The sequence below is a fragment of the Cryptomeria japonica genome, chromosome 10 (genome assembly GCF_030272615.1).
Source record: "Cryptomeria japonica chromosome 10, Sugi_1.0, whole genome shotgun sequence".
Lineage (NCBI taxonomy): Eukaryota > Viridiplantae > Streptophyta > Pinopsida > Cupressales > Cupressaceae > Cryptomeria > Cryptomeria japonica.
The window spans coordinates 918,578,522-918,600,867 of record NC_081414.1 but is presented as its reverse complement, the minus strand read 5'-3'; the positions used below and the strand labels follow the sequence as shown (position 1 = coordinate 918,600,867).

At 38.2% G+C, this 22,346-nt stretch overlaps 1 protein-coding gene across 3 annotated transcripts in view; it reads left to right on the top strand.

Annotated features, from left to right (window-relative positions):
- Window positions 1–22,346, top strand: part of LOC131036210 (tRNA wybutosine-synthesizing protein 2/3/4) — a 172,567-nt gene that overhangs the window by 69,087 nt on the left and 81,134 nt on the right. For all 3 annotated transcript variants that reach the window (XM_057968055.2, XM_057968056.2, XM_059212156.1), the window contains one exon: window positions 8,581–8,710. In XM_057968055.2, the coding sequence (XP_057824038.2) occupies window positions 8,581–8,710 (130 nt within the window). The remainder of the gene's footprint in view (window positions 1–8,580; window positions 8,711–22,346) is intronic.

The window sequence follows — 22,346 nt, the reverse complement described above, 5'->3', positions numbered from 1 at the left end:
AAGTTAGGGCTTTCACAAATAGGGGACATCACATATTTCTCTAGACACCTTCAACAATTGAAAATAATTGATTTGGAAAAAAATCACACATATGAAAGTGATTTATTCTAACTCGATTTTGAAGTTTTAAACAGAAAAGAACAACTTTGACACCATACAGATATTAACACAAAAATTAATCAATAACGGTAGCACCAGTGATTTTATCATCAATATCAGAAAGATATTACTTTTGTTCTCAGACCAAAACATGAAAGTGGAACTTATCATTCACTGCATATAAATTAAGTTGATTCTCAAATTTCAGACTTGAATAAATTCATAGATGCTTTAAACAATACAGATCTGAATTGGAACCTGTAAAGCAAGTTTTTGCGATTCTTTTCCTTATTGATCTCTTCCGCTTTTGAATCATATCACACTGGCCCATAGCAACTGGGAATTGTGCACCTATAGGACCGCTGCTAGGGCTCCCAAATAGCTCTATCTCAGTTGGGTGACTTCACGTTAGCTCCAGACTGCTTCTAGGACTATCTCCACTTCATTTCTGAATGGTTTTTATTGGCCCAAACACATTACAGATGTCCTCAACTGCTAGTTAACGCTCAAGTCTGCCTTCTTTGCTCTGTCTTTAGACAAAAGAAAAGAAATGCTTCCTATCTCAACTATAGTATTATTACTCCCGATTCCTCGATCCTGGTTCATACAATCGATCCCTCCTTACACGCAGCGAACAAGTATCTCTTCCAGTGTGCACTGATCCTATAATCAGAGGGGATGCAAAATTATATTATCAGCTCAATTCAGGCAGAAGTAACCGAAAATAAGAATATCTCTAAAACTGACCTCAAATGGAACTGACAGGGGCTACGTCCGACTAGGGATGAGAGCACTTGAGACTTCTGCATTCGTGTAATGCAATGAACTGGAAAATACGGGAATGCCTCCAACAAGAAGTAATCACCATTATATACAAACATCACATAGGTCAGCCAAGACAAACCGCCATTGGATCAGCTAGGTGAGTCGGCCAACATGTAAATTTATTTAATATTTTCATTTATTCATAAATTTACTTTATTAATTATTTAATAAACTAACACTTTATTATTTAAAATATTAAGACAAAGAAATGGGTGTTAGAAAATACCGCTAAGAGTAAGGCTGGTTGGCCAGCCTTATCCCGGGTTCATCATAGAAAGAGGTCAGATGGATGCCTTTAACTAGCCTCAAGGCGCAACTTATGTATTTGTTTACTTGCCCTATGCCTTTGATGCGACAAACTTGAGTCCAATAGAGCTATGTTTGTCCACAATAGATTTTTGATGACTTATATGTTACCTCATTTTGTATCTCCAATGATAGTGTGAAGCAAGTTGATAACAGGTAACACTAGGACATGGAGTGAATAGAGAAGTCAGTTGCCTTGTCTCTTAAACCTTCCATGGGAAAGGGTGGGAGGTCAGCACTATAGTCCCCTCGATTCTAGCAACTGCAATTGCTGTTGACATGGTGTGACATGCTCTTCTCTCTTTTAGACTGTTTATTTTGATCTGCAATTTTCCTATAATCTGCTTTACAACCTTGGCAATTGCCTCTTATGAATTATGGCTTTCACTTATAGGTGCAAGGAAAATGATTTGATACCATAAAGAATTTGGTAGAACAATAAGAAATCATATTATTTAGAAAGATTACAATATATACAAATGAAATGTCTGGTTGATATGTAAGTAATGAAATACCCGAGCCCAACCAGCTATAATAATATGTTATTCTTATTATTAACATTTATAGAATGATGTAATATTATAATTAGTATATTATTCCAACATTATTAATTGCTTGGATAACACTAATTAGAACAGTAATAGTAGAGCTTGTTTAGATGTCCATTGCTAATGCACTAATAGGGTTATCAATCTAGTGGTTTATGGATCAATTGTGACCATTGAGTGTGTAGACATGAATGTTCTATACACAGCTCATTTTGAAACCTTCATAGACTCATAGCAACGACTTGTCATTAATCAACTTCATCATGTTAGAATCACCTTTGTGTGCCAACATATCTATTTGCATGAAATATCAACAACACGCTGCAAAAGCAAGTCAAAACAAATGATCACTATCAATCATGGATAGCTTGACAAAATCCTAGATCCATTGTCAAAATCACCTACGCATAACCAAGCAAACCACGTGCAACCGCAAAATACTTTGATGAAATACTTTGAAATGCATGCACACCATAATACAACTCAATGCTATTTAGAAATCCAAAGAAGGCCCTCATCACTAACAAATGAAGAATCTAACTCAAGAAATGTGGGAATTCCTTTGTTGGCTAAATCATGAAATCATGTGCATCAACCAAACAAGGTGCACAATAAGACTTGTAGTGTAAGCCATATTAATAGTGTATCATCCATGATGCAAAAGATAAAATCTATTAAAACAGGACAATACACAACACATGGATAACCTTTTTGGATTCTTGCGATCATGTAAGTTGATGGCACATGCTCACATATCAATTGCTCTGACAGATCCATTAGATGAGAAATTGAGCAAGATTAACACAACTACCTTCCAAGATAGCCTAACACCACTAAAATAGTAGCTACATTTGAGAAACGAAAATCGCCCAAAATCACTTGGAGTTGGCGAGTCTCGAGCCGAGTGAGTCTCGGCAAGTCCAGGGGGCTTGGACACGGACTCGGTTGAGTTTGGGGTCCTATTGACGTGTATTTTGTACACTATCAAACACAAAATAAAATATCTAAAGGTACCTTATCCTCTCTTGAGTAAAGCCTCTGATTGCTGAAGATATCGCGAAAAAGGATCAATCGGGATGACTTCAAGGTTCTTGTATGTAGGGTCTCTACGTGTGGATAAGCTCTCTGTGGTATGATGTGATTTGCTGGAATCACAAGGGGACTTACATTTGATGACTGAACGTCTGATCTGCTTTGAATATTGCTGGAACACAGGCTCTTACTAGCTTAGATTTGAAAAAAGGAAAAAAGATGAGGGCGAGGAAAGGATCTAATCCTAACATTAAGAATGTAAGAGCAATGAATGATCTTTGGTGAAATTCTAACTAAGTCTTGTTTTGACATCCCAGGACCATCTCCACAAGGCTAGTGTGATCTTCGAAGGAAAGCTTTATGATGTTCAAATCATCACTGCAGGCATAGACACCATCAGGTTGATGCATATCAATGAAGAAGCGACAATTGAAGTTAGGCTTAAGCTGAATGATTCCAGTTGACTACACAAGGCAAGTTTGCAATCAACAAACTGCTAGTAGTATGGATATACGAATTCCACCATCAATCAAGCACATTTCTTCCACTCATGAATCGACCCATAAATTTCACCATTTCTTCAATGAAGTTACAAGTCTTTTACAACAACATCTTGGCAACAATCTTTGCCTTCTCTCTCTACTCTACCTTTATTGCTATTCTATCAACTAGCTAATCACCTTCTAACTACTCTCTATCTGTCTTCTAACTGCTTCCAACTATATTCTAACTCCTAATTACAAAATGAAATGCCAGGGCTTATATAGTGCCTCAATACAATTCGATGGCTTAGATCAATTCGAGATCAATGGCCAAGATTCAACAATGAAAACCCTAATTAGGGTTTGTTACAACCATTACATAACATTCAATGCTTGACCAATGATAAAATTGTATTGCTTGGACACATGTCCTCTCTAGAAAATTCCACCAATGGATAGCTGGGGTAGGTACATTGGAGTTTGTGCCACCTTCCATGAGTTAGGTACATTGAATCTGGACATGCTGAGGTGGACCACACTGACTGGAGAAGTGATGACTAGGATGCCACATCGTCTGACACTTGTAACTTGGTAAATATTCAACTTGATGTTGTTGAGAAGCTAGCTTTAATTAATTCATCTGGTACTATCTGCTTCTTCAACGAACCCTTGTTCTAACTTCTTGTGTCCTTGATGTGCAGGATGATTGATGTACCTCGCCTTGGAATGCTGGATTGGAAGAGGTCGCCCTTATCTTGATGATGCTGGATCGAAGAAGGTCGTCCTTGTCGATGCTAGGCTGGAGGAGGTCGCCCTTGTCAATGCTAGGCTGGATCAAAGAAGGTCGTCCTTGTCCTTGCTTGATCGTCCTTGTTCTGGCTTGATTTTCCTTGAGGAGAGTCTTCCGACTTGTAGATCTTTCGAGCTTGGAGTCGCCATCTTGATACCTACACAACATTTCACAATTAATAATATATCTTGAAATCTAAAAATTAAACTTTAAAAGGAAGATTCAAGATTTTAATTAGGAAACCTCATGATAAATCTTGAGTTATCATTTCCTAATTAACAATGTAATACTTAGATTTTTCCAAAAAATGTCTAAAAAATCAAACCTTGAATAAGGGTGTCATGATGATTTCTCCATACCTCCTCTTGAGTTTTAAACTCTAAGAAATGATGTAAAAATAGATGAATTTTGCTAGGCAAAGTGTAGATCAAAGCTCTCCCTTGGATAAAATGCACCTCCTTTAGCTTGGAAAAGATCTCCACCTTCCTCTTCAAAAATCTGGAAATTCGCCTTCAAATGTCTTCAAAAATCTGGAAATTATCCTCCAAACTAGCAAGAAATACGCCTCTCCAATGGCCTTCAAGATGAATTTCGCCCTCCTCAAATTGCTCTTCAAGTTCGCATGAGAGATAATGCAAGAATGATTTGAATTTGCTAAAGATTCTCTCCCATTATATAGAGCACTCACCTTCTACTTACCCATGAGGCCGACCTAGCAAATAAAAGGTGAAATAATAAATAAAACCTTAAAAGGAGTAAGCCGACTTGCCAAATAAAGGCAAAATAATGCCTTGTGCGCTCCACATTTAATTTTTTTATTTCACAAAAAATTAATTTTAAATGCCTTTATAATAGAAATTCGATTTTTTTTGAGGCCCAAAATTAATTTATTAAATGCCAATTTAATTAATTTTTTCAAATATTTCGAAGTTGATGATTTTGGCATCTAGTGCGATTTGCTAAAATAAGGCAAAAAAATAATGAATTTTGATAACTTCGCTCTGGTCCCTTGGAGAGGGACAGGAGCGCCTTTTCACTTTTGTCCTCAATCCTTCATTTTTTACGTTCAAAACCTCGTTCCTGACGTTCAAAATGGCATTTTATCTGGAACTTTAAGTTCAATTCATGTGATCTTTGGAAGGAGCGTGCCTTAGAACATTTTCGCCCTGGTCCCTTGGTGAGGGACAGGAGCGATTTTGCAATTATAAGCTCACTTGTGCTTTTGCTAGTCTTCGAAATTATCTCCAATGGACCGATTATGCCTTTCTTTATTCACCTCAAACTTGAAATTCGCTCTACCTTTGCCAGAAATTTGTCCTGTGAGAAAATCGCTCTGGTCCCTTGGAGAGGGACAGGAGCGCCTATTGCAACTTGGGTTGATTCTCTCCTTTGTAGGCCACTCAAGTTATATTCAACGAATAAAACACACTTCCCTTGACCTCTTCAAATCACGAAATCACTTAAATCTTGCAAGGATAATGCAAATTTGGAATTCAAGCTCCGGTCCTTAAGTGAGGGACGGGAGCACTTTTTCATTTTTAAGCCAATTCGTCCTTCACCATGCCTTTGATGTTTCAATTTGACCAAACAAGGTCAGGAATGACTCAAATAAGCTTTTTCGCCCTGGACCCTTGGTGAGGGACAGGAGCGCCTTTACCTTGGTCCCTTGGAGAGGGACAGGAGCGAAATTCGCTCTGGATCCTCAGTGAAGGACATGAGCGAAATTTGACTTTTTGAACTCTCTATCAGGATAATTTTTATGGAATATAACATTTAAGTATAAGTGACATTTATACTTTAAGTTATATTCCATATATACTTTCAGGATGTTTGAGAGTGGTTTCAGACCTCCAGGAGTTATATTGCAAAATCTAGTTTTTTGAGGTTTTTCAGTTTCCAGACTTAGTCAAATTTCAGGATCAAGACATTCCAGACTTAGCCAAATTTCAGGATCAGGACTTCACTCCAGCAGGACCTGCTATCCTATTGATCTCCCCGACAGCACTCAAAATGCAAAGGCTAACTAACAAAACCCTAAAAGACCTAGAAAACAAACCCTAAAAAGCAAAAAACATGGGTCCCCATTTGCAATGGGGCGATGTGTGAAAACGTCACAACAGGTCCAGACTCGCCTGGTCTCAAACTTGGCTAGACTCGCTGAGTCTGGTGAGTCCCAACTCCCAGACTCGGCCAACGACATTGACATTTTAAGTTTAAAAAAACAACAACTTACAATATGTTTTCAATTGATTTTTTTTTGTCTATATTATGCTTTTAGCCTAAAAGTGAACTTCATTTCATTCATTTGGCAAAATAGGAGGAGAAAGGTGAGTTGTGAGGAGAAACAAGTGGACCACTGAGGCTACAAAACCTGTCTTTAGTGACGAGGACATTGATTGGGTCGACCAGGTAGATAGAGAGGCCGAGGCTGTAGCCATGATAGAGCACGAGCAGAGACAACAAAGCCAGAGGCAGACACAGATATTCATATACCTGATGTTGGTGAGGGTTGCATGGTGTCACAGGTAGAGGCTATGGCTGCCAAATCATCCAGGACCTACCCTAGACGCCTTTGTTGGAGGGATGAAGGCTCCTCTGAGCCATAGGCTTGCAGTTTTTACTTTTGATATTTGTATAGAACATTTGATCATATGATGACATGGATTTTTTATTCCATGAGTTTTGTAATATTGTATACATTTGACAAGATTTATATATCTGTGTTTGTTATTTCCTTAAGCTACAATGTGCGTTTATGCTTATGTGATTGATGTATACTTGTGTTTGTAATCAAATTAGCTTCTATTTGATGATGTTATTGTGTCTTTAAGGTGTATTTAATAAAGGGTGCATGAAACAAGTTTTAAATCTTTAAAAATCTCTAAATTTCTTGAGTTTTTCACTTTGCTGAGTCTAGCCGAGTTTTTTTTGCCAAGGCCGAGTCCTGAGTCAAGTCAGCCTCGCCGAGTCCCGTTTCTATGAGCTACATAATGTGTTGAATAGAAAAATATCTCAAAAGTGGGTGTAGACCTTAGAACCAAAAGGGCAATGGAATGATAAAGAATGGTTTCAAACTGACATTCATATCTTGCAACATAACCCAATGTTATGCAATTTTTCTTGCAGTTGTGCACTTGACCATTTGCCCAACATTAGATGCAGCCTTTGCAGCAGCTTGCCAATGACAGAATACCCCAAATGGCAATCTCATCTGACGTGCTCATGGATTTATTATCCAATACTTGTTCAACCATGGAGATCTCACATAAACATATAGATGCAAACATGCACAAACACCATAATTCACACAACACTGTGAATCTTAGTCTAACACATTTACAAATATGCTGAATACATAGACATGGCCACCCTTTAATGGGGCATGTAGTTCTTCGCTCCCCTTGCCTCCTAGCTCTCTGCAAACCGCCTACCAGAAATGGATCAACCCTGAGATGCTCACAAGTGAATAGGAGGCTTGCTATAAAGGCATGCAAGACTCTTCCATACAACCAATATTGAAAGAACAAGCATTGACGCCATATGCATCTACGAAATGCAATTATTAAATAATTGCATTACAATGTTAAATGATTGCAGCATAGACCTCATTGGCCAGCATTAGTTTCAGCTCATGCACTGGCATGCCGGCTTGCCTATGACAACAAATCCGCAAGGGCTGTCTCACTTGAATTGTACAAGGATCAGAGAAGCCAATGCTTGTCTTGACACAAAGATGCACACACATACAATGATATGCAAACACCAAGAACAAAAGATATTACACAATACTTGGAATATCACATCACAATATAAGCATCACCACCCTTGCCAAAGGGGGTAGATAAATCTCACTATCTGTCAGTCTCCTTGTTCTTCCTAAAAAAATGCTACAGAATAATGGATCAATCCTCTTAATGACATGCTCACAACCAAATAGAAGGCTTGCTTATAAAGGCATGCATGAAGCTCCTATACACTAATATCTAATGAACAAACATTAATGACCTTTGCATCTACTAACTACTTACACAGCTCTTAAATAATCACACGTACAATATTTAATTGAATTTCCTAATGGCTCCAATATGATGCCAACACCCAGCAAAACCTCTATCTATTGAGCCAACAAAGACTTTGCATTTAGTGCTAGTCCATTACCTTTGTGTTACATTGAATTTTCTGTCGTTTCTCATTATATACTGACATGGTCATCAGGTGCACATAGTAGTCTCCTTGAGCAGTGAAAGGTGCATAGCAAAGTTGACAATGCTATTTTTTTGAGTCATATGCTGTTTGTTTTATAACTAGGGTTTTTCTCTCAAAGAATAATTGTCAGCTTGTACTTGTAAAATCAGCCAATCACCCTTATGATCTATGAGATTTATTAGGTAATTATTGCTAACAAACTAATAACCAGTAAACTCTGCTCTTCTTAAGCTTCTTGCTTTTCAAATATCAAAAATTCAATTTTTCCTAGCTAATGGTTGTGTACCTGCAGATGGGAGCGACTAGGTGATATGGCAGTCCTGCCAATGGCATCTTTCACAGCTGATAGCTGGTGCTCTTTTGGTAAGGAACTTTGGGTCACTGTGGCAAGAGCACTTGGTGTGCAGCGTGTAGCTCGCCAGGTTAATCCCATTGATATTTTCTGCTTATTGTATCTTGCAAATTTGAGTTGTGTTGCACATATTTCATTTTCTAGTTGTTCTTCTTTCAGGTCAAGTTTGTTATAAATGTTTACTTGTTAAATGAATACACAACTATTTCATACATGTCTAATGACTCATAAATGAATTGCTGAGTAATTCAAGAGAGTTTCCATATGATATAACAGTTGCTTTCTTTATTCATTAGATGCTCTTATACAAAGCTAGAATAAGGGAACAATTCCAACACATTATTCGTTTTCCCAACTATTGCTAAGTAATTTCAACTATCAGTAACTACCAAAAGCAATTCCATCTGTCAACAAGGCATACCCATAGGGCCATACCTACCAATTAATGGAAAATATGTAATCTATGTTATCTATGAAATTCAATAAGTATTGCTCATTTATCAGAAGTTGGTGTTATTTTTGTAGCCAAGATACCTTCTATGGTTTAGGATGTGGGATTCTTTTCAGCTTCAACTTTTCCACCTTTCACTGGATATCAGGTTATCCATGCTCCCACTATCAATCACAAATTTGCTATGTTACCTCGAGTTTCCGGGACGGGGACGGTGAGTCCTTTTGCCAAATTTGGGGAGGTGAGGGGGAGGGGGGGACAACAAAGGGGACGACTATATAAAATATAGGGAAAATTTAAAATATATAGGAAAATTTTAAATTTTCATATGAAAACATGTATAAAGCATGCATATATACACTACATTCATATAAAAACATGGATATAGCATGTGTATGGTACTATGAAAACATTTTAGACCATTAAGTTTGAACATACAACATTTGTTTTCAAAATTCATTGTGATTACTTAATATGCATTCATAATTCAGAATTCAGAATTCATTGTCAATATGCATGTGATATTGAATAAATAACATACAAAATGCCCAAAGGCTACACTGCTGCCATATAGTTTCATTGTCACTTACGATATGAAAAGACAAATAAACAAAGTACACTGCTGCCGCTAATCTGCATCTCCTAACATTGCATCAAAATCAGAGTACTCTGAGTCTTTGCTACTATCATGGTCCATGTCCACCTCAATCAACGGAATCCCAATCAATCCCCCTTGTGTCTCCTCCTCATCAACCTAGGCCACATCTTCGGGATCAGCATCCCACTGTAAAGCTGGAGTTTGATGATCCTGAAGTCAAAGAGCACTATGCACGACCACTAGCTTCTCCTTGCGTCTAGATTTAAGTCTATTCCTCTTGATGGAGTGGATAAAGCCATATGTGGACCAATTCCTCTTTGCAGAAGAGGAACTAGCAACTTGTGAAAGGAGGTGAGTGGCAAGCAACTTCAATAGGGTCTTTGGGCTAATATAGCTATATCGAACCTTGCCTTTGGCTTACTAAATGTAGGACCACAGAGATTTGTGAACTCAAGGAATTGTGCGCGAAGTATGGAAGCTGCCTCCTCTGGATATATCTTATCAATGGCTCGTGTGAACCCATCTAAAACCTTTTTGTCATCACATGGAGGCACCATTCCATCCCTTGGTGCATACCATTTGGGATTTACAACATAGACTGCCATATGAAGCAGGGTTGTTCATTATGTTCCACTTTTGTGTCACAGTAGGCCTAATATGTTGCTCATAGAACCCCAACATAGGATCCTTACAAAAAATTGTGTGCTTTATCTTCAAAAGTATATTGTCAAATGTCTCATACATCTCTCCAAGACTAGAAGGGTCTGTATTAGCATATCTAATGACATCTACTATAGGTGAGATGATAGAACAAACATATCTGCAAGTGCAAAGTTTAAAATATTAAAATCAGAATATGAAAATCAGCAATCTAATATTTAATTTTTAAAACAATCAGCAATTTAATAATAAAATCAGCAACGTCTTACCTCACAATGGACCACCAATTGTCATCAAGGCTCTTTTGTTTGGCAAATTTTCCTTAAGTATAGTTTGATTACTGCCATCTAACTCAAGATTCACTGCCATGAACTGTAGAGGATCATGCACCTTAAGCGTCCTCTCCAACAAGATGAAGTAAGTGCAATACCTATATTCATTGAAATAATAAAAAAATTAAGTGGCATACCTATATTTAATTTCTAGTAAAATAAAAAATTGGAAGTTTGATACAAATGAAGTAAATGGCATACCTTGTGTCAACGGGTTTGGGGAACTCCTTTGAAATGATTAAAGAGAGCAAGTGAGGTGCGGTGGTTGCAAATGAACATTTGAATGCCTTTAACTATTGCCACCACTTGTTTTACCCAATCTTTTTTTTCCTTTATTTTTCAATGCATGAACACAACATGGGGTCCAAAAGATGTGCTTGTAAGCACCCTCCATCATCAAACTAGTTGATTTGCACACATGCACTGAATCTGTGATCACTTGTACAACATTAGCAGCCCCAACCTCCTTTATGGCATCTCTCAAAATGCTAAATTGGAACTCTGCATTCCTACGCTTCCTTGAACAATCCACAACTTTGAGAAAATAGGAACCAACAGGGCTTGTGACAATGATATTGATGAGTGTCCGATGTCTATCATCAGTCTACCCATCCATTACAATAGAGCAACCAAACCTCATCCAAGTTCGCCTCATATCCTCCATTAGCACATTAACCTTGGAATACTCTTCGTCTAGGAGAACAGGCTGTAGCTTATGGTCTCTAGGTGGTGTGAATGTGGGACTGATAGTGGCTATATCTTTGACCATTTGTTCTAAGTAAGAGGAGCATGCCACATGAAATGGGATGGCATTAGCAAAAAAGAACCTAGCAATGGATATCTCTGTAGCTTCACGTCCTTGTGCATTAAACAAAGCTTCTACCAACCCTCCGTTCTCACTTCCTATCTTCCTCTTTCTTCGTCTCAATTTGACTACTACTATCAACAGTGGATGTCATAGGTACAAATGTTTGTGAACATGCAAAAGAAGGTGCCGGCATTGCCCCATCTTGTTTCCCCATTTCTGCCTGCATGTGCAATCTATGACACTCTGTCCTCACCTCATTTTTTAGTTTTGGACAAGTTTTGACCCCATGGCCTGGAACACCCAAAAAATGAAATTTTACCTTGTGTAGCTACCCCTAAAATCTGTCAAGCAAACGACAATTCCACACCCTACTCCCTTTCGAATTTCTTTTCCTTTGAACCCTAGGTGTAACATACTGGAGAATAGGTTTTTTTTATTGAAAGGGCCCTTTGCATGTGTTTCCATGATTTTTGAAGGGCACTTAAATATATTAGGTTGCTGCCCACTACTTCTCTGAGCACTTCCACTTGCATTTACACCAACCACTTCCACTTCCACTTCATTCTCACTATTACTATCACCCTCGCTGCTGCTCATTTTTTTTGAGTTTGAATGAAAGTTTAAACTGATAAAATGCAAAAAATAAAAAAAATTATACATTTCTCTCATTTCATGCTTCAAATTTTGAAAAAAAATGGAAAATAAGAAAATGGAAGAATGAAACTTACCTCTTTCAAGCTTGAAGGATGATACTTGCCCTAGGTTGAACCACTTTGCCATCTATTCCCTGCTGCGCCTCCTCTTTCAATGGCTTCCTTCAAACCCTCTTGCTGCTCCAAGTTTTTTCTCACACAAATGACCAAATGAGTCAAAATGTGTCAAGTAATAGCTTTAGAGTGTTTTTGGATGTAGGGGCCCACAATGCAAAAAAGAAAATTAAAAAAATACTATATTTTTCTGTTTTTTAATTGCCAAAAACTGCCTCAGGCACGGGGGATGCTTGGTCGTCCATAGGACAGTCAAGGGATGTCCCCCGCTATCCTCGGGACGACCGGACGTCCCTCGCGGCTAGGGCCGACATCCACTTGTTCCTGAGACGTTTCCTGGGTTTTTTGCATATTTGGGTATGGGGTGAAACATCTCTTGGCCAGCCCCATGTCCTTGAAATGTCCCCAGGACCGTGTTGACGTGGCTAAAGTCGAATTTCAACTCTTCCGGTCAACACATAATAGAATCTATTAGCAATCCCATTCTCTTGCATAAGGGGACTTCAGGTGTTGCTTAAACGATCACTAGAAGTCAACTCAAGATTTTAACTGTTAGTTCATGACTGTGGGATAACTCAGAGGTTCATCTGCCTTGCTGGTAGACAGAAAGGGGACTTAATGTTAATGGGTAGACTTGGCTCAAAAGGTTTGGTAAAATTTTCCCCAAACTTCTACAAGTCAGTTTTCATCTGATTTTGCATTAAACTTGATGCTATCATTATTGTTCTACTTTCAGATTATAAAAAAAAGGTAAAAAGAGGGAAAGGGGAAGAGAGATACTAACTACTTCTAGATTTTGAAATTATTAAACACAAATGCTGAATTTAGACTTTCACCCATTGTTAGGGGTCAATAACACATGTTAGTTTGAAGTTGGGATGGGTGTTTATGTTTGGTTATGTTGAGTCGCCGAGAGGTTCCTGTGGGGTAGTTGGTAGTTAGTGACGGTTGGCAACTTGGCCAACCGTCGAGTCTATATATGATTGGGATGGAACCTCGGCAAGGAGGGTATTGTATTGGCATATTCTTGAGAATTCAATAAAGATATCATTCTTCTGGTATAGCTGTTTATTGTTGTTACTTATGCTTTGGTATATGAATGTTCTGTTACATGAATAGTTGGTATGTGTGGGAAATCCTTGTTTTATCCGTGAGTTTACCAACCTCACATTAAGGACTAAACATTTTGGCGCAGTTTACCAACCTAGCATTTAACAACCGAACTAAGTTTGTAAATGAGTTTAGATTAACCATGCAGAGGGATTGACAATCAGCCAATCCTTAATGGTATGAACTAAATACCCCTATCAAATATCAACCTGAGTATATTATTTGAAAGCAAAAATGCATAACAAAAATTAAATGGTGAAGAAGAGAACCATGCACTCATAGGAAATAACAACAACTTTTAACTCCATTAAATCTATGTATATTTCGTTAGAGTTTCTGCAACAATCCAAGAATTCTTACAAAAAATAAGGAAAAACCATTCCCTTTAAATTGATTTTCAAAATTGGATGAATGGCCCAGATTAAACCATACAAGTGGCCCAGATTCATCCTAGAAAGCATGGCTGCCCATACCTAGTAAATAAGGGACATACCCTTCAACTAACTAATCAACTACCAAACATAAAGTTGTCCCCCAAAAAGTGCATTTGCATGGAGCTCAAAATCTGAAGAGTGTACTTGGGTAGTTGGGGAGAAATAACTGACTTTGGGAATGCACTTTTTATGATCCCAAAGTAGATATTTTCCCTTTTTTACAAAAATGTATTTTCTCCCTTCAAATATCCTGTCCAGATATCTCGGTCTGTTGCTCGCTCTGCACGAACATACTCTTGGAATCGTAAGCATGCAATGCACAAGTCCTTAAGGGGAGGAATAGGAGGATTATGCATTCGGAAGTGGATGTCCTTGCAGTGACTGTCCATTCTTCTTAGCTGTTCGAACCAGTCTATCTTGTAGGTTTCAAAATGTTGTATTGTTGTGTGCAGCGTGTTGGCGAATTCTATGTAAGTTGTGGAGTATGTGGTCTTCTCACTTTTCAGCCGACCATTCCAGTGCAATTTCATTTCATCATACTCCATGCCATCTTTCCAGTCATTGATCAACTCCTTGAGGGTCCTTTCATAAAAAGTCCTGACATCAGATAAGGTTGTCTTGCATTCATCCCACCCTTTGCCGATGTAGTCTGCCATGTCACTCTTCATGTTAAAATTTTGGCACCATTCCCCAAAAGTGTTGATGTCACGGGGATTAAGGATTTCCTGTAGTGCGGGAATGTGGGGGTGAGTCCAAAACAATGCCCTCATGATGGGAAGAGGCCTATCAATCGCTTTCTGGAATTTGTTGAATTCTTCCTTAGCATCGTGTAGCCTTTGACGGGTTTGTTCCAGATCTATAGTCATGTTGGCTGCATCCTCAATCACTTGGTTTCCTGGTGTCTTGATGCTCTCAATCCATTCTCTAATCGCCTTTTCCGTGTCGCGCACTACCTCAAACTCAGCTGTGGATTTTTATGGTAATGTCAAAGGGGGAACATAGGTCTCAATAGCATGCTGCAGTGGCTTGAGCAGATGATCTATATAGCCTTTGGCTTGCTCAGCATGAGCTTTATAGATATCTCATTCAACCATCATTCTTTCTAGCTGGCCCAATATGTTCTGCACGGAGTCCTTGAACTCCTCCACTTGTTCTTTTGTTGCTTTTCCCAATGGGATTGACATAATACTATAATTGGCCAGTGCAACTTCCTCAATTGATTTGCCTTTGGGCGGAGCTGCAATATGTATTGTCCAATTTTGTTGGGCATCCTTGGTGACCTTGGAATAGGTTCTCGGTTTCTTCTTCCCTTTGGCTTGAGGTTTTCCTATCCTAGAAAATAAGTCATCCAAGTTTATGGGTGGCCTTGTTGCGGTTTTCTTATGTATCTTGGACTGCAACCATGCATGAGGGGTAGGTTGTCCTGAGGTGACAACCAACTCCGTGTTTTGCTGCTCTGAAGCTTCAACAGATTCACTACCTAGCCGCGGCTGCTCGCCTTGGGAGGAGGGTTGATTTAGTTCTGTGCTTTGATCTTTACTCACTGTCGAGTTCTCCCCGACCTCTCTTAACAATTGCTGAGTGACTTCTAGTACCCGCTGTTCTTCACTCCCAAGGAGCTCTACATTTTTGTTTTCCTCCTTATCATGTACCTCCTTTTGCTCTTCATTCTTTTCGGTAGCTATCCTATCGTCTTTATCACCCTCTTCCTTAGTCTTTTCTTGTTCAGCCTCTTGCTTGCTATCCTCATCATTGGGCTGTATTTCTCCTTCCTCGACTTGATCCTTTGGCTCGTCTAGACCAATGATTTGTGTTACGGTTTCTTGCCCCTTGGGCTCTTGTGGATCAACTGCCTCAACGATGGCTGAATGAATTGGCGGGGGAGAAGTAGGTAGTTGCTCAGTCTCGACTACATCCTTGGTCAAGCTAGGATCGCTTGATTAGGTGGCAACAACTGGTATCTTCTCCCAAGCCAGTGCTTCTGGTGATTGGCTCCTATTCTTTCTAATCCTCTTGGATGCTCTTACTCCTCTATTGACCTTGGCCTTGACACGCTTCTTTTCGGGTTTTATCTCAACTTCTTCCTTTTCAACACCTGATGGCTCTTCCTCTTCTGATGAGTGGGATTCCAAGTCCCCCATCAGGTCTTAGGTAAACTGTATCCTGTCATGAGTTAATTCCTGAATTTTTTGATATAGCCATGCATCTGTGAGCCCCCTTGGGGCTTCCATTGTGGCCTCCAAGTCAGTGACTGGATCTTGGGACCAATTTATTGAGGGAGGAAGATCCTTTATTGCCTCATAGTCTTGATGCAACATGTTGACCCCATAGTCTAGCAGCTAATTAGGGACTTGAGCGTACTCAAAGGTTCTGATTTGGTGAATGTTAAGCCTTGAGTACGCACGCCGACGGACCTTCAAATCATCCTTGCAGCTGGCCCAATAGTCTTCTATGTTCATCTTATTTCTATAGTGTTTGCTGTAAGCCCTCTATTCTAATCCTGTAGGATCAAAACTCTTTTTGTTGGGGTGCTCTTGCAAATAGTATGATGCAGTTCCTCGTTTGGCAACTTAGCTTTCATAGAAGTCTTAAAATATACATCGTTGGCCCCTATGGCCATAGAGAATGTGACTCTTGACATCTTCCTTGCTCTTAGAATCTGCCTTGTTGAGTGTGCTTGCGTAGCAACCTCTAGGAGGATCGACTTGTCTGTGGGGTACCGCAGGAGTCGGTAAGGAGAACCCTCAAAGCCAGAAATCCTCAAAGAGGTGAACCAGGTAAACTGGATGAAACAGGTCCCATACTTCCTTATTAGTGCCATGGCTTGTTTAGATATCCGTTGGTGTGGTCCCTCATGCATCTCCTTGATGAGGCGCATGATGAATGCATCATTCACGCGCTCATATTGGGATATTGCATATGCTATATTGCTCTTCTCCCGCTGACTGATATTATAATAGTGTAGCTGCGGGTAGCAATCATACACTTTCATCTTCCCTGGCCCATTACCGATCTCTCCCAAGCAAATCAATCCTGGAAGTCTATGGTGTTTGGCAAACACATACACTAAATATGAGGACATTGTGAAATATTTCTTTTCGGTAAGTAGGACCAGTTGTGTGTGAATGTTGTCACTTATAATATGGGTCCAGCCAAATTTGATTTCCCCATAAAGACCTGCTTCGTGAAGTAGAACATCCATTCTTCGAACAGGTTGGAGTGAGGAAGTCCCATGACTCGGTTGAGCAGTGTTATCATATCCCCATACTCTACATAAAAATCACTCCTGTATGCCTTCTTTGGGATATTGGTGCTGGGGGGTCTTCTTTCCTTTAACCATTCCTCATTTATCTTCCCCTTGCACCTATTGGGATTAGCATCATAAGCTGCCTGAGCTTCTTCTATCGTCACCGTGATGGCATCTTCAAGGAGTGGGACATCGAAGACTTTTCCAATAGCCTCCGGAGTGAAGTCAGCCATCATTACCCCTTTTGCAACCACCACTCGGCTATCTGGAAGATAATGCTTAGCGGCCTCCACAACAAGTTCATAATTTTGGATAGCTTGTGGGAAACCTGCTTCCTAGGCTACGCCACTTTTTGTCATCCGCTTCGCCTTTCCGTATGCATTTGGATCATACACTATATACCGGAAATGCTGGATATCAACATGTTCGAAATCTGTATCGCCAATGTTTTCCCAATTACTCTGCACTTTTGACTCTCGTGTAACCCCCTGAAACCTGTACTTCATCTTTTCCAACTAATGGGGGTAATCTTGCTTGTATACTTGGGATGTTCCTACTGTGTTGGGTGCCTTTGGGGATTCCGCCACTTGACGAGGCATCTACCCTGCACACCGGGACACGAATTACAAGGCGGACTTAAGTTAAAAATGAGGTTAGCGGTGCCCAAAGACAATGTTAGCATCAACATTATCGGAATAACAAGATTATAATTGCAAAACAACGTGATAACCAAAATTTGAAAGTTGCTCAACAGTTTGTTGTATGAATGATTTGAATTTCAAGGTACGGCTAGGGATGGGGATCGGGCGCGCTTGGCTTGGGATTCAGTTGGTTGTTGATTTTGGATGTGCGTTGAAAAAACAATGCTCCCCATACTGCTGGTTTATTTTGGAATGCAAGAGTTTTCAATTTAAATGTGCTTTGCTTTTGAACTTGTTTTTCTTTGCGAAATAGTGAAGGGAGATTTAAGCATTTTGAAGGGCGTCTGGAAAGATGTTCCATGTTTTCAGCTTAAGTTCAAAATCTCCAAAATTTTCTAAGTTTAAAATATTCAGGCTGGAAGCCGAATTTAGTGAATGATGGACTTTTGAGTTAAATTTTTTGAAGTTTACACAATTTGTTTTGCATACAAACACTGGTCACAACATGAATATCCATCAAATATATGAAACTTTGAAGCCAATCAAGCATACCTGGCAATGTTGAGAACTTGCTTTGGATGAATGCCCTTCTACTTCTTGATGGAGGAAAATTTTGGCCTCTTAGGTAGAACTAAGAGCTGCAATCCCTCTTTGAAACACTTTGTTGTTTTGCACGCTGCTGTTGAAAGGGAATTTTTTGCTTCTAGGGGTTAACTCGACGCTTAGGGCGAATTTGTGAGATTTAAGGTCGAATGCCTTCTCCTTTGCTATGAGAACTCGGCCTCTTGAGTGAAGATGTGAGATTTTTGCCCTAAGGCGGTGTCCTCTTTTTAAACTTGCAAATCTGATTAGATAGCCGAGTTTTGTTTGCTTCACACGTGAGTTTACTCTGTGCGACTCCTTTGCTTTTGTAATGTCCCCACTCTAGTCAGTCTCAGTGACCGATGGGTTAGCTTATTATTTTGGACTCTCGTAGGCTAACATTTTGGATAGAGAGTCTTAGTGGCAGTTCCACTTCTTTACTTCAGTCTTGGTTTCAGTTCTAGGGCCTTTGCAGTCAGTATATGGGCTTAGTTGAGGAACTTGCTATTTATAGTAAGTCAATCTGGCAGTTGTGATATTTTTAGTCAAGGCACCTGGACACATGGGGGTTATTCAGTGTTGACCCTAGCTTCTGACGGCACGTCAAAAGATTGAATATTGAGGGGAATATTAATATTTAAGTGGTTAAGCTATTTAATTAACCTATATGGATAATGACTATTGAAATTATAAACCACTTAAATATTATAAAGTGACTTTTAAAATCACTTAAATGAATTTGGACGCCGAAAAGGTTAATTAAACTATAGGAATTGAATTAAATACATTTAAATGTATTTAATATGAAGTTGGGCATACTTTTCTTGGAATTCGTGCTTTTTTTGAGATATAAGGGAAAAAGAGCAATTCAAACTCTATTATTGATTATTTGCCATTGCTTGATTTTGCTCCGTGGATTGTTTGAGACAAGGGTTTTGTTAGAAATTAGGATCTAAGGATACTAATCATTATAAACAAGATTATAAAGTAAATGAAATATGAAACATACATGCAAAATGTACACATTACACAAGATATACATGGGGAAAACCCTTTCGGGTAAAAAAACCCCATAAAGCATCATTTAATTAAAACACTTACAAATATAGTCTATAATAAAATAGACATGAACCTGGGGACACTCCTCCAATACTTCCACATGGCCAATAATACCTCATATGCATAGTGATACAACTCACCATAAAGCTCCAAATTCACACAACTCTCAAATGAGAGAGAACCTCCTTAAATATAGGAGGAAGGGTGACTTCACTAGTCACACCTTTTCAATAACCCCCACTCATAAATAATTAATAATCTAATAGTTATTAGATTATAATTATTTCAAATGGGATATGCTTATAAAGCATATAATATATAAGGTTTTATAACCTTATATTAGAACATTATATATAAATGTTATAAGGATGTGATCCCTAATAACATTATGTTCTAACACTCCCCCTTAATGTTAATAGGGGATCACATGTCAATTTCCATAAAAGAAAAAATGAAGCACCCCAATAACGTAGGTCTTCTTTGACAGTGATAAACAGGGACACAAATATATGCCAACATGAAGATCATGCATTCCGGACTACATGAAAGTCATCTTGTCATAATTTATAATCCCAGTGTTTTAAAAATGATGCCGTGAGGTCTTAAAAAATTATATTGGAGCCGCGGTCCCCTCAAATTAGCCTCTCCCTAGGTTCATTACATAGTGCCCGTAGGTCTTAATACAATGCTTTTACAAGTGGAAGTTTTACAAGGAGAAGAATTTACAATATACCCGTAGGACTTAAAAAAATCTGCCCGTAGGTCTTACGATACTGTGCCCGTAGGACTTAAAAAAAATCTGCCTGTAGGTCTTACGATACTGTGCCCGTAGGACTTAAAAAATAAAGGATTTAGCCACTAGGTGGTGTCATTGACATGCACACTCCCCCTCAATGGCATCACCTAAGGCCAAGCATTATTTGAATTTGGAGCATATAATGCCTAAAGGTCTTATGCCTATTAGGTCTTAAATCTAGGATTTAGCCACTAGGTGGTGTCATGTACACTCCCCCTTAATGGCATCACCTCAAAGCCAATCACTACATAGAGGATTTCAAAGTGATGGCTAAAATTATAATATATAGTATGTTCTCATGATCTTCAAAGTGTCTTTATTATAGAATGATCTCACTTGAGTGAGGTGCCCATGATCTTCAAGGTGCCTTTATTATATAATGCTTTCAGTTGAGTGAGGTGCCCATGATCTTCAAGGTGCCTTTATTATAGAATGCTTTCACTTGAGTGAGGTGCCCATGATCTTCAAGGTGCCTTTATTATAGAATGCTTTCACTTGAGTGAGGTGCCCATGATCTTCTATGTTTATTTTGATCTTTAGAAATGATATTCTCTAGAATGAGTAAAGTAACTTCAAGTAATATGGTACTTTCATATGTATCCAAATGGAACTCTTCCATAAATCTTCAAGGCCATATTGATTCTTTAAGAGCTACATTCATATTTTGTCCATTTGATTCAAAGACACATAGAAGATAGTCTTCTTATTAAAGTATTGCCGCATCCATGTAATAGCACTTGCACCATATGTTTTGAAGGCATAACCTCACCACAGAAGAAACAATATAGTTAGTAACATAGTAATCAACTTCATTTTTGGTGCAAAGAAAGAACATAATATTATTTTTGTCATTTGCCGAAGATCATATAATATTCCTTATAAAAATATAGTCCAATGATTGGTAGAAAGGAGAACAACATATATTTTCATGAGAATAGGAATGAATAATTTGTTGTCTTGTTTAAAATACAAAAATAGACATGCTACTACATATAGTAATGATCCATAAAAAATTAGGCAATGGGTGAGCTATCCTTTCTAGGTTTGCTCCCGAGACAGTTTATAAGGGCGATAGTCATCCATTATAAATAATGTTTTTTAAACCTAATAAATTTAGATCATAATTGAATCTCATAAAAAAAATGCTAACTAAATTAACATTCAATGGAAATCTCATAGCAAAAATATATTTTGAAACTTTATGTAATTTTACTTGATGTATGGATGTATAAGTGTTTGGTTTACCTTATCACCCTTTAGTAAGAGGAAATGAATTTGTCCATTTCAATGTTATTAGAGTGAGAGTTTGATAGATAAATAATAACCTCCTTAGATGGTTGTGTAGACAACCTATGTATTTTAAGGTTCAATTTTTTATGGTAAGATATCACTTTTGGTATATATGAATTGTTGATACCTAGATGATAAAAAATAATTAGTTAATAAACTCATTTGTAAGTTGTGGAACTTTCTTTTAAGCTTGAGTATGCAAGGTCCTGAAGAGTGAGTTAAGGTAAGTCCTCCATCCCTATCTTTATGTTTGTTATGAATATTTTCTATCTCAAGAGCCTTCCTTCCTCATAGGAAACAATGCAAATATTAATATCATATTTTCTTTCTTGAAAAAAAATTAAAAAAATGAAGTAGGTAGAGATATCATAATAGAACTCCAAAATTAACTTCTGCAATTAACTCAATCTATTTTTTTTTTATGCTAGTTCCTATAAATAGAACATATTATATTTTTTTATGTTACTAAAGAAGTCGACCAACCTCTTCAAATTACAGTTTGAGTAAAATAAAAAGTCTACAAGTATATACAGTACAAGTTCGTTTGATCAAAACAAATTTATCATTGGGATGCCATATTTGATTCGTTGTTTTGATTCTTCTTTCAAAATTTAGAGGTTTACTTTTGTTAATGCGCCAATTTAACTTTTTTTTTAAAAGGAATAGAAGAGTAAAGGATGTCCAATCCAATTACTTTAGTCATTCGCAAAGCTCACATTTTATATACAATTTCTCAAATGCCAGCATAGCTATAAAAAATAAAGACAAGACGATACCTACTCATTATTCTCGTTGCGAACAATAGTTCTACTCACAAAGCTAATATGCAATGAGTTTTAGAGCCTTTTATGCGGATGTGTGCAAGTATCAAAGGAAGCAATTCATCACACAAGAAGCAAATAGATTGGAAACACTACCTTTCATTAGTTCA